General features: G+C 38.5%; 1 protein-coding gene across 1 annotated transcript in view; it reads right to left on the bottom strand.

The window, feature by feature from the left end:
* The window catches only part of gabra6b (gamma-aminobutyric acid type A receptor subunit alpha6b), a 45,367-nt gene extending 32,792 nt beyond the window's left edge, over window positions 1-12,575 (bottom strand). Inside the window, exons 1-7 of the mRNA XM_072445690.1 lie at window positions 12,478-12,575; window positions 12,187-12,314; window positions 11,778-11,845; window positions 8,591-8,811; window positions 6,943-7,025; window positions 5,985-6,128; window positions 4,008-4,160 (exon numbers count right to left, since the gene is read on the bottom strand). Of these exons, the coding sequence (XP_072301791.1) occupies window positions 4,008-4,160; window positions 5,985-6,128; window positions 6,943-7,025; window positions 8,591-8,811; window positions 11,778-11,845; window positions 12,187-12,314; window positions 12,478-12,566 (886 nt within the window). The 5' untranslated portion in view covers window positions 12,567-12,575. The remainder of the gene's footprint in view (window positions 1-4,007; window positions 4,161-5,984; window positions 6,129-6,942; window positions 7,026-8,590; window positions 8,812-11,777; window positions 11,846-12,186; window positions 12,315-12,477) is intronic.
* Between the last annotated feature and the right edge of the window lie 201 nt (window positions 12,576-12,776).

Here is a 12,776-nt window from a genome sequence, read left to right as displayed (position 1 = left end):
TTGTAACAAAGGGACATTTGGTTGCATGTGATGGTACATCTATACAATACAATGAAAGTAAGGCTTAAGGGCTTGAATCAGATGGAGATTTGGGGATGAAGTGTGAATTTATTCTGCCTTTTATATACAAATATGCAATTTACAAATTTTCTCGTCTTGTTGTACACTTTGTGTTAAATGCAATCAAATACATGAGTTTTAAGAGTGTTCTAAAATGCCACACACCCTTTTAGTCAGCTAAAAATGTATTTAGTCAACCACAGCCCTGCCACGCATTTACTACATTGTATTCAAGGAGCAAACCTGGGCATTCAAGAAGATAAACTAACAAAGAGACAATATTTATCTCTAATTGTCAGTCAACCAACCAAATGACTATAGTGCTGCACTGCAAAAAAGAAAGGAAATGCAAGCCAAGTATTAATGTATAATTTGTTTAACACCATATATAGGTCTTAAGTCTTAAATGTAGCTTTTAACAGGGGCAAGTTTGTGATAAAGCACAGTCCAGGGGGTAAAGAGGTCTAGAACTGCCTCTGCAAAGACTCGACAGCTGCACCACAACCATGGGACCTCCAGCAGCTGCGGTGGTGTCACAATAACACATTTTGAAATGTGAATTATCGTCACTGAAAATACCACGATAAAACACTAAAATGTGAACTATTAGACACTGACACAATCATCTTTAAGCACGATAATGAACATTAAAATGCATGAGCTGTAACATAAATATTAGAATGAAACACAAGTAGCTTTTATCATGAATGAGTTGAAGATGGGAATAATTGACGGCTCTAAATTAATTACAAAAAAAATATTTAAATGAATATACAGTCCATATGGAGACTAAAAATATTGTTCGAACGTTCATTTATTTAACAGTACATCGTGGCGTTACTGAGCAGAGCTCTCTGTTGGGCTGGTGAAATTCTCTTCACATTTTATTTTTTATCTCAAGATTAAATCTGAAAATGATTCTCAACAGTGGAACCTCAGCATCACTCAGCAAAAACGAGTGCGCATGTGCTCCTCAACCTTATTAAGTCAAATAAAGCCGCTGACAATGAACATCGCTCTTAATGCCCCATTAACAAACTAGATATCTCATTCACTTTCATCAAGCTAAAGCAAGCAGGGAAAACGGGACCATTGAACACTGGTTTTAGCAAATGTAGGCTGTAATTATGCTAATTTCATTAGCAGCGAGAAGCTTATAGAGAATGGAACATGCCGCGCAGTGTCTATAAAACGTTTAGTGTATGATTTTCATAGATTTAGTGACTCTAGTCGACAAGATAGATCTGAACCACCTCATCGCCTCGGAAAAACAGCAATCAGCCCGCTAAAATAAGTCAACACTCAACAACTGCCTGTTTAGACTGATCATTTGCATGGTAGTTTTAAAATCTACAAAAGAAAATTTGCCCAGAATGCCACCATAATGTCAATTGTGTATTGTTTTTAACATGTTTATTATGTTGTTTAGGTGTCAGACAATGCAGGCGACTGCAACCGGTACAAGCTCCTCTGATGGTGCTTTCCTTTCCCAACTGGTTCATGGGGACTCCTAATGAACCTAATGTTCATCTATGTTCAGCCTGTAATATTTTAGTGTGAGACTGTGTGAGTTACATTTTTGTAACTTCATGAATACTTTTTGATGTAATTTCTGTAGGTGTAAGAAACATAAATGCTTGAGTTATGTAACGTTTTTCTGACTTATCCAAGGTGTCGTTACAAAAATCTTTACTTGAAACTAAATATTACTCAAGTGGAAGTAAAATTATAGTATAGTCACAGTGTCATAAGTCTACTCTGAGAAGTACAATTTATTCAAAACTCAAGTTTTGAAAACCATATCTCAAAGAACTGTACCGATTATTGCTAAATGTAACTTAGTTCTACCCACTCATCATTAGAAAAGAAAAATACTAGATTATGGCTTAGTTGACTAGCTAACCATGTCAAAAATTAAGCAATGTGCTACAGTTGCATTTAAAATTTCAGCCAGAACTGGCTGTACAGTTTCTTAACCAAGCTTGAGTTTTACATGTGGTGCATAAGGAGGAGGGGCTTCATGGTCAGGATAAAAGAAGGCCAAGGAAGACCCACACAAGAGGAGGAAGAGGGAAAGGAGGGAGGAAGATGTTGATGTTGAAAAGAAGAAGGGCTTGCGGCGTTTATGTCCTTTTACAGCAAAAAAACGCAAGGTACAAATTAGGCCACACTCAATTAAGTCGGAGAGAGAGCCGTGCTCCAGGGACAGTGAGCTTTTAGAGTCGCTGTTGACAATGCAGCATACAAGAACGACCGGCAGCCTTAATGTACCGACGCAGCCTCTGCTTAAGCTACATTTCTCCAGTTACATCCCACAGAAAGAACCCGGGCTGTGGAATGCTGGGAAACTACATTTTTGCTTTGATACGGCGCAATTCTAAGGGAATCTTAGAAATGGAAGGCTTTTTTTTATCGAGCACTTGAGATGCCGAGAGGTTCAACAGCAACGAATAGCATTAGCAATAGTTTTCTCTGTTCAATAACACATCTTTTATGCAGTGAATATTTTGGAAGGGCAAAGTTGGAACACATCTTTGGTTATGCATTACAATATTACTAATAAACTAAAAAGAAATGCTTTAAAGCCCTGTTCGGTTCACCTTCATGTATTTCACATATTATTTGAAGAAAGACCAAGTCGATTAAGGCAAAAGAACTATGGGGCAATTCATTATTTAAAATCTGTTTTAAAACACTTCTTATGTCCGTATTTTTCAAGTGCTCGATCTTGTTTTAATTGTTTCGTTGCAGAAGGTTAGTCTGCGGGAATCGAAAATAATTGTAATTTTACTAGAATTGTATGTATCGTTTCCATGTTCATCCCCTGAAAACCACATACTGAACGACCCAAATTCGATGCTCAACTTGACATGTAAAAATCTCCTCAATCTCTCTCTCTCTCTCTCTCTCTCTCTGTCCCTTCCTCTTCCTCTCTGCTCCCGAGGCTAAATCTCTAGTGGCTGTAGCGTAGCGTAGCGTAATGTGATCGAGCATAACCTGCAAGAACTCAACCACTATCCAACTGAACATACTCCTCAGCAAGTCTCCAAAAAGGACATTAATTTGCGATTAATTCCATTTCATAATGATAGAGAAAGCAAGATTACATGAAATTATTTGCATGTAGAAATAGCTAGTGTTTGGAGGAACTCTTTGTGATTCAAAACAAGTATTGAAATGGGGAAAACATGTGTTAATGCTTCACGTTTGCTCAACAAGACAGAAACACAGGGTCAACTGGTGGGTGGAGAGTCAAGAAACCCACTCCATTAAAGTTTTAGAAGCAAATAAAAAATAACTTGGCATAAACTCCTTTGTAAACTGTATAAATTATCACAAAAATTGCAATGATGAAAAGAAAATACCATCTGAAAATCCAATCCCCTTAAAGATTTGAAAAGTTTGTAATTTTGTTTGTTTTTTTCTTAAAAATGCATCTCTTCTGAAATATGGTAAAACACCCACTTTTTTTTTATGTATCTTCTTCATTGAGACAACACTGGAATTTCCCCATTGAGGGACAAATAAAGGTTTTTTCATCGTATCTTTATCTTCTTCAAATAATCCAAACAAAACCCACGTGAATTATATAAATGGAGATGAACGAGACGATTTATACCAGACCAGACGATTTATACATGTTCTGTTTACCTAAAACTTATACAGTCCACTACATTCACATGAAATCTCTGTCAAATAAAACGCAACCTAAAACTAAAAATATCGCAGCCTCTTCAGCTTCCCAAACCAATCATCCAGACTCTCTTCTCCAAGGTAGTTTAGGATTAACACAAACACAACACTGTTTTATTCTAATTTAACGAGTCTCTGAGCTTCTTTTACCTTATTCGTCTGCACACTAGATAACTTTACAGAGCCATTTTCAAGTCGTTCATATTTTCATCCTGAAGCTGAACACCTGAAGGGCAGAGCAGAGGTTCACTTACCAAAGACAGTCCTGGCTGGCACCGACTCTTTGTTAATCCAAAATGAGACTTGTGCCAGTATGACAGTCATGATGCAGGGGATGTAGGTTTGAATGAGGAAAAATCCCATCTTTCTCTGGAGGTGGAAGTGCACTGTCATAATCACATATTCACCTGCAAAAAACAAACACAAACACATGATAGAACCCATAAAACACACATGTTGTATCATGAAAGACATTTAAAAAAAAGACATATGGGTCTTTGCATCAGAGTATTTCTTTTATGCCGTAACATTGTCAACAGACATGTAGTGGTTCTGGGGTGCTCTACCAGGATTTTTTTTGCCTATATTGGGAATGATTGAATATTTTGCTGCATTTCAGTTACATTCTGTTTCCCATTAATAATGAGCCTATTATAATAAATCTGTGAGACCTCATCTGTCAGCTTGGCCTATCCTCAAAACCATACATCAAACCATATACCTGTAGTCTATTTGTTTAATGTCATTTTATGGGTTATTGTAAAATATTTAAATTCAATGCATATTTGACTTCTATAACATAAACTGAACCCATCGTTGAGTCTTTTGTCAGTTGCACAGAGTAAGTGTACGATAACATTCAAACCTTTTCACAATAAGGCTGTTTCTGCTGCTCAAACCTTTCTGAGGCTAATTGTGAATAAAGACACGACATGACGGTTCTATACGGCTCGTTATGAAACAAAGCAGAAAGAAGTGATGCGCGGGAATGACCGGCCGCTGACAGATCCTCAAACAGCCGCAGCAGAGCCAAGTTTATTCGGTCGGGGCTGCCTGTCACTCTTGAGGCCACCGGCGCAAATAGGCTGCCGACTGACTAGAAGAACTCCCGTGTCTCTGATTTCAACTCAAACTTTGATATAGATTAAATATAGATATGGATGGCCCACCAGAAGAAGCTTGCCACTTGAGACTGTCCTGGAATTAGACATACACCCGATGCTATTCCGTAACACATCGAGAACACAATTCAACCTCGAATATGAAACGACACAGAAACATCAGACATTTGTGTGGCATGCATGGGAGAAAACGCGGGGACTGTGTCAGCCAGGCCGTTGTAAGGAGCCTGGCTGACCCTCCTGCGTCTCACCCCCGCGTCTCACACCGTTTTTTCCCATGCTGGTTGGTTTTATTAGATATTCTGGAATAGGCGGGTCACATTTCTCATTGGTCAGCCTCACATCAAGGCACTTGGTATTTTTCCGTAGAGATAAAGCCTGCAAGGGGGGGTGCAACTCCCCCCCTGGGGCAACATTCTTTGGCCCATCTTTATGATACCTTCACAAACAAATGCAGTTTGTCACACACCCGTTCTTCTCTTAGACTAATGATGCAGATAAAATATCACTATTATGCAGATAAAATACATCACAGAAATATACTCATATATTCACATTTTATCACAGAGACCCACCACAGTTACAAAAAGTATATATTCCTGCCACATGTCAATACTTTCCTGCACTTCTGGTTAGCTGCTAAACTACATTTTGTTGGACTGTACTTGCACATGTGACCATTCAGTTGAATCTATATTGATCTGAAGGGGCAGCAAAAATCAGGCTAACAATACTAGCTGCAAGCATTGGAGTTGGTTAGCTGCATAGAAAGGCAATTTGAGCTCTGAAATGTCTGGTGAATATGTATGGAAAAAGCAGCTAAGCACTTCCTGGACAGCCACCTGTGTTTTGAGACCTTAAGATACCGTATTAACGAAACACAACTCCAGGGAAAGTTTCCAAAGAGGGAATAACTTTACAACATGGTTAAAACCTGAAGCATAATGTAGCACCTTTGACAAGTGCCTGTTGTCACCTGCGCACATGAATGCTTCAGTGCGTGAAACAATGCAACACTTAACAGAAGGAAATCAGAGCTGCAAATTAGGAAGTTATATTCATCCCGAGGTGTTAGAATTATTTTAAAATGTTAACAAGCATTTTGTTTACCGGTGTTGGATTTGAGTCTCTCGCTGGAGACGGTCTGCCCGATCAGGTCGTACTGCAGCAGACTGGACGATTCCTGCGGGACCTCCACAGAAGACAGAGGGCCCTTCTTCCATGTGTACACAATCTCACTCATGGGATAGGCATCTGCACAGGGACAATACAATGCCAACAATTCCTTTTGACTTCTATTAAAAATGTGACAAATAAAATGTACATGGGTTTTACATCATGCCTGTGACAGAAGACAGTTGGTATGACTTGAAACCATGAATAGGCATAATTATGGTCGTATTTTTTACTATTGGAAATTTTTACTATTGGAATTTTTTACTATTGAAATTTTTTACTATTGGAATTTTTTACTATTGGAAATTTTTATGATTGGAAATTTTGACAAGTTGGCCTGCACTCATCAGATAGTAGCTTTCTAATGTTGTATTCATTTCTTAACATATATTAACATTGTTTTCATCTAGTCTTGAAAATGTGTAAAACAATGAAATGAAAGATGTGAACACAGATACAGCGTAAAAAAAAATAAAAAAATTAACACATAACTTTTGCCTACACTTTCTGCCAATGCAATCACGTTTTGCAAGACTAATCGTGTTCTGTAAAGGGATTTAAATTGTCTTAAATTGTCTACCTTCTGACTGTCTTTTGAGTGCAAAACTGGATTGTACATACTGCAGATGGAAAGTAGCTATCTGGCAATAATCTAGTGATAATAATAATATCTGATAATAATCTCTGTTTTCTATGAGCGTCATGTCTCTGACTAGACTAAACTAACTAGCCTAAACCAACATATCTCAGCACTGCCAATCAGATTAAACCTTCCACCCGTAACATATACAATCTGTGACATTACAAATCACTGTCAGACTCCTGTTTACTCCGTGACACAATAATCATTTGTGGAAGACATCTGTCACATCAGAAACAAAGAGAAACTCACAGCTGCCAAACTTGAGGGGACAGGCGTGGCCGTCCATGGGGAAGTTCATCAGCCGCATGGGGCACTCGGCGTTTATGGTCAGCCTGACAACACCAGTGAGAGAGATGGACACAGTGTTTAGTCTGTGCATCGGACAAGAGGGTAGTCACAGCCACCAAACAAAACCAGACATTTTAAACTCTTAAATGTGATGCTTTGTGTTGGTCGTCTTTGCATTATTACTATAGAACAGTGTGTTTTGTTTTTTCAGCTTAAAAGAGAAGAATATTACCGTATTTTCTGGACAATAAGTCGCACCTTTTTCATAGATTGGCCGGAGTGTGACTTGTACTCCGGAGCGACTTATATGTGATATTATTCGTTATTTTCACACTGGCAACCTCAAGAGGGCGCTCTAGGCTCTAAGCGACGCAGAAGAAGAATCTGCACTTCCTCTTCCTCTGGAGTTTGTGGAGTTGTTTAGAAGTGACACAGAGGAAGAAGAATTCAATGGATTTAGTGATTTGGGGTAAAACTGATGCTTTGGTAAACTTGTTAGCATGTTCTTTATGCTATAGTTATCTGAATAACTGTTCATATGTTACGTTAACATACCAGACACTTACCACAGTTCTGTCTGTGCCTCATGTAGCTGAAGGTGTTAGCATACGTCATGTAGCTGAAGGTGTTAGCGTTAGCATACGTACAGCTATTCACCATGTTCTCTCATCTGTTATTGTTTTAAATTGCATTTCAAGATGAAATGTCTGTTCTTGGGTTTTTATCTATTTTATCAAATACATTTCCCCCAATAATGTGACTTCATATATATATATATATATATATATATATATATATATATATATATATATATTATATAATTTTCTTCTGTATTATGCATTTTTAGCTTTTGCGACTTATAATCCGGAAAATACAGTAGGTCGTATGATAATATGTACAATGCATTATTAATTCGCTCTATTCTCGTGCTTGTAATCTGTAGCCAGAGCTGCCCTGAGGTAGACGGATGGAAACAAGGCGGTCTATCTGCGCCATCTGCCACTCTAACCAGCGTCCACCGTTATCCCATGAACACGTTGCTTCCACACAGCTCGCTTTCACTTTGAATGAGTAAAGTGGGGTCATCATAACTTTTTTTTTTTCATGAACGTGAGCATGTGCACTTTCCCAGACTAGGACTCGTGCTCAAATAATTTCATGCTGGAAATGAGAAAATATTTCATACAGCCGCACATATCCCAGCCCTGTCTCCAATGCCGCTGCAATACCAATTAAATCATTGTGCTGTGAAGTAAACTGAATGTTAAATCACGCTCAGCTGACTTTTCCAATTCATATATCCTAATCACTAAATCCTCCCAAATTCACCCTTTACATATTTGCAAAGTAAACTTCATCGACTTCATTTGGAAAAGCTTCATTCTGGGCCATTTGTAACTCTGGGGACTTATTTGATGACAAGGATCTTCGGAAACAAAGCAGCGTGTTTGTTTGAAAACCTTTCCAAGTCTGCGTTCTCTTTCCCTCCTCAGATGGTCTTGTTTTTGGAGGGAGTTTTCATTGAATGGCGGTCCAGGGCTATTCTCATCTTGGCTGCAGTCGGGATGTTCGGGGGGGTAAAACGGAAAGGCGTGCCGTTTGTGGTTACCTCATGGTGTAGAGGATGGTTCCGTTCTGCATGATTCGGAACAGCTTGTTGGGGGTGGTCATGTTGTGAGAGATCGACCTCTTGCCATTTCGGAAAAACGTATCCGGGGTCCAGATCTTGCTGACCATCAGGTTGTTGAGGCGCAGGATTTCGATGGGACCCTCAAATTTTAGCCGCTCGTCAATCCATGTTTGCCGAAAGAAGACGTCCATGGTGTATTCCTGTAATGGGACGATTGGGGCATTGATTAAACGTCATAAATGTAGTATGGGTAGTAGTAGTTTTGGTATTTTTGAGACAAATATTAGTGCTGTGACTAGGCCTTGACAACAATTACTTCTTGGTCAATAAATGAGACATGTACCAATATGTTTTGGGGCTCAGTATTTATACACTTTTGTAATTTTTTGGACATTTAAATAGTCAAATAAGTAACCTCAGTGGCTCATTATAAATACTACTAACCACTGCAATATTTCAAGCTGCAATGTACTTGTTTTATAATTTTATTTGAAAAAGTTTACTGAACTTATCCTGTGTTACAGTTGATTTGCAAATTGTTTTGATATTATTGTTAATCATTATCTTCTCTAAGTGTTATTCCGACAGGCCTAACTGTTCTTGTAGTAGTTGTTGTACTGTACCTATTGTGAGCGCTGTTACTTTAAACTAATTAAAAATATATTATCTTTAAAAGGTAGATATTATACACAAATTGTCGTAGTCGTATTAGGAGCTGTCCCTGTAGAAGTTGCAGTAGTTTTTGTACTACAAGAGGACTCAAAATGAATGTACATACTACCAACAAAAGGTAGACAAATAACAGTAACAGTATAGGTTGAATAATAGTAGTAAGCTAAAGGTAGTTTTTGTATTAATATATACTTTGAGGGTACTTTTGCTTCAAACAATGAAATACACTTGTAGTAAAAGGAAGAAGAGATATGCAGCATAAATGGCTGTAGTAGTAAGAGTAGTAGAAGTTCGGTGTTGTCACCATGCTAACATTTCAAATTTGAATAACAGAGGAATATACTTGATTTGGCACCAAAAAGTCAAGGTTTTACACAAAATACAATAATAAACAATAGTTCTTTCTTTATTTAACTTTGTGGTCTTATACCAGTTGTGATAAAGCTCAAGATCATTCTAAAACTGTTCAGAAAGCGTAAAATACTTGCTCAAATGAGATTTTCGATACCTTTAACAAACCTCGCAGAAGTAATTGTTTTCGTACTGTTCTGAATACACATCTATTAGAGTACAGTTACTTCAAACTAATTCATATATTATTGGTGCAAAATGTGCCCACGTAACGATTGCATCTAATTCAAAACTGACAATCATTTACGAACGTTCCAAAGAGCAAACAATGCAGTGAACCAGAAATGCAAAAAATAAATGACATCTGGCATAGCGCAATTCCAAACCGCTCTGTTTTTAACTCATCACACTCTTTAACAAATGTTGAACGTAAGATGGTACTATGCACTTTGACACTTTTTACTACTACTCTTACTACTACAGCTAATGCATTTTCAAGCTCTGCCCCCCGAGAGCGTGGCAGATGGGTCTGTGGTGTCTTTGGAACCTGCTGAAGAGCGCACTGGCAGTGGGATTTGTTTCTCTGTTTTCAGCTAAATTCAACAACAGCTGTGCAATATTAAGTGAAAACTATTTTTGCATTTCTGGGAAAGAACATTGGGCATAGTCAACATGTTCTTTTGTTTGAAAAAAGAAGACACAACGTTCAGATTGACAGTTGCACAGATCATATTTTGCCACTTCAAACTTATTGGCATTTGTCACGTTTCAGGTTGTAGAGCTTTAAACCTTTTTGATATTTGATATAGCTTAGACCTGCAAAGTCCCTTGACCCCTTGACATTCGAGTAACACGTTATTTCAAAAGTTAGAACATATTTTATTATTCACCAGTTTGCTTTTGGTTACTACAACATACTTTCATATTTCATATTTTGTGGTCATTTTTAGGATGTTTTAGGATGTTAAATAAGTGTTAAATAATTGTAATATTATCAACATGAACAATACAGATTCTAAAACAAAAATGTGTTTTATCACAAAAACAGTTTCATTGTCAAATAAAAATGGGAAAATAGAATGGAATATTTCAGTAATACACGTTATTCCAACATATGCTCTATCTAGAAGCCTTCAGTCAATATATTTCATATTTTATTTGTTTATAAATGTGTATAAAATATGTCCATATGCAATAGAAATAAAAAAACTAAAAAAGTAAAATAATCATAAGATATAGCCTTTAATGCCATCCATAATTATCAAAACGTATCGACTTAGAACGTGTGATATGGACAAAGATACAAAACTCAATATTATATTTTTTAGTATCGCAATAATTATTCAGATATTTACATCAAGAATGTGGTCAAATGTGACTGTAAATGTCTTGGTTGAGTTTCAAGTAATGCACAAAGCAATAATGGACCATAAAATGAAGAAAAATACCTTTATACCCTTGATTTGAATATTGCACTTGACATTTCTGCTCTGTGTATTTTCACTCCGTGTCCGTTTTAATTATGGACAATACAATTGACATTCTAGTTTTGCAGATCTCCACAACAACAACAACAACAACAACTTCGATATTATCTATTTTTCGATATACTGTATCTCCCAACTCTGAGTATCTCGAACACTACCCTGGGACTCCCTTTACTTCTCTTGGTAACATGCTCATGCCCCGAAGAGCTCTTTCCACGTCTCTCCATGAACCAGGCACCGTGCAGCCAGTCATGTGACCCTTGGAGGAGGCTTTACACTCCACTCAACACACTCTAAAGCCTAAAGCCTAAACATTGTCCAGCCCCACACGCCCGCCCGTTCAGCCTATCCCAGCCCAGGAGCGCCTGTCCCATCTCAACATCCAGCATCCTGCGCATCTACTGCTCTGTCTCTGTAACCACGGATTGACGAACAGATTAAAATCCTAAGCTGCACTAATGACATCCTGCCCAAATGCTGGAATAATGAAGGCTGGGAGAAGCATGACTTGGGTCTACACACTGTAAATGTGCAGGGGGGAAACTAAATTTCTTAGTGTAATATGAGTTATAGCAATAGTGAAGTGATAATAAGCGATGGCACATGCAGGAAAGAGCAAGGGGCAGGGTTGAAAGGGCCATGTAGAGTCTACAAACCATCTCAACATCAGAAACAGGTCCAAAGCTGGTGACGAAGATGTCTGTTTTGACTTCTGTAACCGGACCTATAGCAAAAGCAGTCATCGGTTATTGGGAATGAAACACATATGCATTCAAAACACATAAACACACCATATAGCGTTAAACAAAGCATACAACATTGCAATTATGACAAAATATTGCTGGCAAGAGATTATTCTAGTGTTTACTGCAAACGGCTCCCACGTGGTTTACAGTCATTTGTCATCTATTTCAACTCTGGATTTAACTATTACATCACCAGAAATGTCTAAGATTAACGCGTAACAACTGGAGAGAAACTTTTCAACCGTTTTACGCACGGAAACAGCAGCATTTCCAACAGCTTTGTGAGGCATTTTAGGCACTCAAAGTCCAGCGAATTTACCTCCAAATCCGGGTCGTAGCCTGTTGTCATATCCATCCAGTAATCTGTCCAATATGCGCGTGATGTTATCCAAATAGATACTGGCATCGCCGTGCTGCTGATTCCCCCAAACGCCACGCGCGCTGCAACTTCAGCACACACAAAGAAACGCAGCATTTCAACACTCGCTTGTGAACACATTGCAAAGCAGTTTTCCAACACTCAAAAGTTGCCCCTGAAAAACCGTCCGCTAATTGAACGCGCGCCGAGTGCAAGCCCCGTGCGTAAAAAGCGCGTCTCCGTGTCACTCACCAAGACAGGATCAGGCAAGTTAGAAGGAAAGCCATGCCGCGCAGACAGCCCACAACAAGGAATCCCTGGTCAACTTTTAAAATCAGCATCTTCCATCGTTTGTTGGTTTGTTTGTTGTGCGTTTTTCCCAGAGCTTTGCCCGAGCGCGCGGCGTCACTTGTCCTCTCCAGTTGAGTGCGCGGCGCGAGGCTTTAGCGCGCAGTCCGGCACGTCTTGACTCCTCTCTCCAGTGCGGTTGCGCCTGAGTCTGTGGATCGCGAGGGGGGGTAAAAAAATAAATAAAAAAAAGAACAAGAAAA

The sequence above is a fragment of the Eucyclogobius newberryi genome, unplaced genomic scaffold (genome assembly GCF_026437365.1).
Source record: "Eucyclogobius newberryi isolate DKJ021-1_F unplaced genomic scaffold, fEucNew1.0.hap1 SCAF_15, whole genome shotgun sequence".
NCBI lineage: Eukaryota > Metazoa > Chordata > Actinopteri > Gobiiformes > Gobiidae > Eucyclogobius > Eucyclogobius newberryi.
Note: the sequence above shows the minus strand (reverse complement) of the source record. Positions and strands in the feature narration are given on the sequence as shown.